The following is a 5,344-nucleotide window of genomic DNA, read 5'->3' on the forward strand; positions in this document are numbered from 1 at the left end:
ACCCACACACATGTACCCACACACACGTGTACCCACACACACGTGTACACCCACACATGTGTACCCACACACACGTGTATCCACACACACGTGCACTCACACACACGTGCACTCACACACGTGCTCCCACACACGTGTACACCCACACACGTGCACACTCACACATGTGCTCCCACACACATGCACACTCACACACGTGTACACCCACACACGTGCATACTCACACACGTGTACCCACACACATGTGCACTCACACACGTGCTCCCACACACGTGTACCCACACACACGTGCACTCACACACGTGCTCCCACACACGTGTACCCACACACACGTGCTCCCACACAGGTGCCCCCCCCGTCCAGGCGCGGTCGCTGCCGCAGGGTCCCGGTGGCTCCCAGCACCCGGTGGTGGCCCCGGGACCCCCCTGGGTCCCCCCGCGGTGGCCTCAGGCCCTGGGCACCGGCTCCTCCCCGAAGCCGCTGCTGTCCGAGAGCCCGCTGCTGGCGTGGGGCAGGGAACCTGGGCGTGGGCACGGCGCACGTGGGGACACGTGGGACACGTGTGGGGACACGTGGGACATGTATGGGGACACATGGGACACGTGTGGGGACACATGGGACATGTATGGGGAGACGTGGGACATGTATGGGGACACGTGGGACATGTATGGGGACACGTGGGACACGTATGGGGAGATGTGGGACACATAATGGGGACACATGGGACACGTGTGGGGACACGTGGGATACACATGGGATGTGTATGGGGAAACGCATGGGGACACGTATGGGGACACGTGGGGACACATATGGGGACACGTGGGACACGTTTGGGGACACATGGGATACACATGGGACGTGTATGGGGAAACGTATGGGGACACGTATGGGGACACGTGGGGACACATATGGGGACACGTGGGACACGTTTGGGGACACTTGGGACACGTGGGACATGTATGGGGACACGTGGGACACATATGGGGACACGTGGGACATGTATAGGGACATATGGGGCACGTATGGAGACATGTATGGGGACATGTATGGGGAGACGTGGGACATGTATGGGGACACGTGGGATACGTATGGGGACACGTGGGATACGTATGGGGACACGTGGGACATGTATGGGGACACATGGGACACGTATGGGGACACAAGGGACACATATGGGGACACATGGGACACACGCTGCCCTCCCATTACAGGAAACCCCCATAACTTACTTCTGCGGATGGCAGCGGAGGGATGGAGGGACCGGATGGGTTCCTTGTGGGCATCACCATCTCCATCATCACCATCATCAGCAGCAGCATCATCATCATCGCCATCATCATCACCATCACCATCATCATCACCATCGCCATCATCCTCCCCCTCACTGGCGCTCAGCACCTGCAGCAGGATGGGTGAGGAGCGTGTGTAAATCACTGCGTCCCTCTGCATGCGTGTGCAAGGCACGCGCACACGTGTGAGCCCCTGACCCAGCTGCCCCCTGCGCCAGGCTCCGTTGGAAGCTCAAAGTCATTCACACCTGAAAAGCCTGGGAATGCTCCAGGGATATTCCCAATCCAGCTTCTTCCCATCACCCCGGTACCCCTCCATCACCCCGGTATTGCCCCATCACCCTAGTACCTCCCCATCACCCTGGTACCTCCCCATCACCCTGGTACCTCCCCATCACCCTGGTATTGCCCCATCACCCTGGTACCTCCCCATCACCCTGGTACCTCCCCATCACCCTGGTACCCCTCCACCACCCTGGCACCCCTCCATCACCCTGGTATCCTCCCATCACCCTGGCACCCCCCCATAACCCTGCTATCCCTCCATCACCCTGGTATCTCCTCATCACCCCACTACCCCTCCATCACCCTGGTATTGCCCCATCACCCTGGTACCCCTCCATCACCCTGGTACCCCTCCATCACCCTGGCACCCCCCATCACCCTGGTACCTCCCCATCACCCTGGTACCCCTCCATCACCATGCTATCCCTCCATCACCCTGATATCTCCTCATCACCCCACTACCCTTCCATCACCCTGGTATCCCCCCATCACCCTGGTATGGCCCCATCACCCTGGCCCCCCCCATCACCCTGGCACCCCCCCATCACCCTGGTACCTCTCTCCTCACCTCCTCCATCTCAAAGGAGTCCATGGTGGGTCGTTGGGGTGATGGGAGCATCCCCGTGTCCCTCTGCCCCCCCCAGTGCTGGTCCCTGCTCCAAGCCCAGTGGCCACCAGCCCTTGGTGTGTCCTGGTGCAAGGTAGCACCCATGTGGCACCCATGGGGCCCTGCTTTGCCCCCCAGCGGGGTCCCATAGGAGCCAGAGCCGAAGCCGGAGTCCCCCTTGTCCCATGGGTGCTGGGGGGGGACCCACACTTTGGTGCCGTGGGGATGCAGCGAAGGGGATAGGGTGCCCCATTCCCACCCGGCATGGTCCTCCCATGCTGGAGGACACGGAGCATCCCTGTCCCCATGTGCCACCACCATGGGGGTGCCCAATATCCCCCAGCCATGGGGACAGGGCAGCTCCAGGTGTCCCCATGCAGCACCAGGATGGAGCCACACAGGGACCGCATCCGTGCCCCTTCTCCATCCTTCCAGGGCATCATCTGGATCGCACCGGGATTGCTCCAGCACCGACCCCACGGCACTGGGCTGGATGGGGGGCACCGTGGTGGACCCCCGGGGGTTGTCCTCATCCCTTGGGGGTGCGTAGAGGCACATGGTGGCCACTGCCTTCTTCAGGCGCTGCACAGGCGAGAGGGCTCCGGGCTGGGATGTTGGGATGTGGATGTTGGGAATGTCGGGATGAGCCCTGGAGCAGCAGGAGGGGGAGATGCGCTGCACGGGGCTCCGTGACACGTAGGAGTAGAGGCAGAAGAAGGCATCGGCCGTGGTGGCCAGAGCCTGGACCTGCTGGAAGCGACCTGGGAAGGACAAACGGAGATGGGAATGACGGGAAACCTGAGCCTCTTTCCAAAGGGGGCGAATCCCATGGGATCGGGTCCCGGTGCCGCTCACTGGCCAGCGTCAAGCAGGGATCCTCCATCTCCATGCGCCGCACTTGGGCCTTGAGGAAGAGCTGGAAGTCGATGCCTTTGGCACGGGAGGGAGCCGTGAAGAACCTCACGGGGACCCGGGACGCGGTGCCCGGCTCGCTCCGCACGAAGCCCAGGTTGTACAGGATCTCCTCAGCATCCGCCTCCCACCGCTCCAGCACCTCGGAGATGCTGCGGGGATGTGGGGCAGCCCCATAGGGGTGAGCGTCAGGAAGGGGGGACCCCAAACACCCCTTGAGGACCCCCCCCCACCCCGGCCCCCAGGTCCTACCTGGAGCTGGTCTTGGTGGTGAGGCTGGAGGCGATGCTGTGGCCCAGGCTGAGCCGCTTGGCCCTATGGTGGGGGGAGGATGGGGATGGGGGTGGGGATGGGGATGGGGATGAGGATGGGGATGAGGATGAGGATGGGGATGGGGATGGGGATGGGGATGGGGATGAGGATGGGGATGGGGATGGGGATGGGGATGAGGATGGGGATGAGGATGAGGATGGGGATGAGGATGAGGATGGGGATGGGGATGGGGATGAGGATGAGGATGAGGATGGGGATGGGGATGAGGATGGGGGTGGGGATGGGGATGAGGATGGGGATGAGGGTGGGGATGGGGATGGGGATGAGGATGGGGGTGGGGATGGGGATGAGGATGGGGATGAGGGTGGGGATGGGGATGAGGATGGGGATGGGGATGAGGATGGGGATGGGGATGAGGATGGGGATGGGGATGAGGATGGGGATGGGATGAGGATGGGGATGAGGATGGGGATGGGGATGGGGAGGAGGATGGGATGAGGATGAGGATGGGGATGGGGATGAGGGTGGGGATGGGGATGGGGAGGAGGATGGGGATGAGGATGAGGATGGGGATGGGGATGGGGATGAGGATGGGGATGGGGATGAGGATGGGGATGGGATGAGGATGAGGATGGGGATGGGGATGAGGGTGGGGATGGGGATGGGGATGATGCCGATGGGTGCATGGGGATGGTGGCCCCCAAATCCCCACTGGCCTCAACCCAGGACCCCAACCCTCACCTGTCCATGGCCTTGCTGCTCTCTGGAAGCAGGAGAGCTGGAAAAGGGGGCAGAGAGGAGCGAGATGGGGTGTGTGGGGCCACGTGCATCCACCCCATGGACACGGAGCTCTGGGGCAGCCTGGCCCCATCCGTAGAGGAGAAGCTGCTGCTGGTGGCAATGGGGTGGCAAGGACACCCCAGGGGTGCTGGTACCTTCAGCTCCCAGGGTCAGGTCATCCTCGAAGCTGGTCCCGTTGCTTCCATACCCTGCAATGGTGTGGGATGAGATGTGGGGCCACAGGGATGGGTCCCATGGTCCTCAAGGGCCATCGCCCTGCACCCAAGGGCCTTGGGGATGCGCAGGGACCACCGGTACCCCAGGAGAACCATGGGGACCAAGGCATCCCCCTCCCATGGGCATCCCCATCCCAGGACCATCCCCATCCCAGGGGCATCCCCATCCCAGGGGCATCCCCCTCCCATGGGCATCCCCATCCCAGGACCATCCCCATCCCATGGGCATCCCCATCCCAGGACCATCCCCATCCCATGGGCATCCCCCTCCCATGGGCATCCCCATCCCAGGACCATCCCCATCCCAGGGGCATCCCCATCCCATGGGCATCCCCATCCCAGGACCATCCCCATCCCAGGACCATCCCCATCCCATGGGCATCCCCATCCCAGGGGCATCCCCATCCCATGGGCATCCCCATCCCAGGACCATCCCCATCCCATGGGCATCCCCCTCCCATGGGCATCCCCATCCCAGGACCATCCCCCTCCCATGGGCATCCCCATCCCAGGACCATCCCCCTCCCATGGGCATCCCCATCCCAGGACCATCCCCATCCCATGGGCATCCCCATCCCAGGACCATCCCCATCCCATGGGCATCCCCATCCCAGGACCATCCCCATCCCATGGGCATCCCCCTCCCATGGGCATCCCCATCCCAGGACCATCCCCATCCCAGGGGCATCCCCATTGACCTTGAAGGGGGACGTGGTCCATGTGGGGCGGCTGCAGCTCGGGGCTGTCCCATGGGGCAGAGGCCGCCTCCTCGTGCTCCAGCACCGAATTCCTCCAGCTCCGGCTCTGCCGGACCCAGGCGCGGCGCCTCTCCCACGGTGAGGGGCTGAGCACGGACGTGGCCTCCATGGCCAGAGGCGTCCCTATGGGATAGGGAATGGGGGGGTCCATGGGGTGCTCCACAGCGGGGGCTCTGGGTGCAAATGGGATTGGGGGGGGGGGGG

The 5,344-nt window shown here is 63.4% G+C and overlaps 1 protein-coding gene across 3 annotated transcripts; it reads right to left on the reverse strand.

Annotated features, from left to right (window-relative positions):
* Window positions 1-214: 214 nt before the first annotated feature.
* On the reverse strand, window positions 215-4,437 carry TESPA1 (thymocyte expressed, positive selection associated 1). Of its 3 annotated transcripts, none has more exons than XM_065659698.1 (7): window positions 4,302-4,436; window positions 4,108-4,144; window positions 3,346-3,408; window positions 3,037-3,245; window positions 2,143-2,942; window positions 347-1,398; window positions 215-242 (listed from the first exon to the last, which is right to left on the reverse strand). In XM_065659698.1, the coding sequence occupies exons 2-7, from the start codon at window positions 4,113-4,115 to the stop codon at window positions 221-223; spliced, it is 2,154 nt and encodes a 717-aa protein (XP_065515770.1). In that variant the 5' UTR covers window positions 4,116-4,144; window positions 4,302-4,436; the 3' UTR covers window positions 215-220. The 3 variants fall into 3 exon arrangements, with proteins under 3 accessions (XP_065515770.1, XP_065515768.1, XP_065515771.1); XM_065659699.1 differs by lacking the exon at window positions 215-242 and having other exon boundaries at window positions 355-520; window positions 1,230-1,398; window positions 4,302-4,423; XM_065659696.1 differs by having other exon boundaries at window positions 225-1,398; window positions 4,302-4,437.
* Between the last annotated feature and the right edge of the window lie 907 nt (window positions 4,438-5,344).

This window comes from Lathamus discolor, chromosome 23 (assembly GCF_037157495.1).
Source record: "Lathamus discolor isolate bLatDis1 chromosome 23, bLatDis1.hap1, whole genome shotgun sequence".
NCBI lineage: Eukaryota > Metazoa > Chordata > Aves > Psittaciformes > Psittacidae > Lathamus > Lathamus discolor.

Bases quoted from the DNA above. Each gene is read 5' to 3' on its own strand.
- TESPA1 (XM_065659696.1), bottom strand. The intron at 2,943-3,036 runs GTGAGCGGCACC...TGTCCTTCCCAG, and splicing joins TCCCTGCTTGACGCTGGCCA to GTCGCTTCCAGCAGGTCCAG. The intron at 1,399-2,142 runs GTGAGGAGAGAG...ATCCTGCTGCAG, and splicing joins ACTCCTTTGAGATGGAGGAG to GTGCTGAGCGCCAGTGAGGG.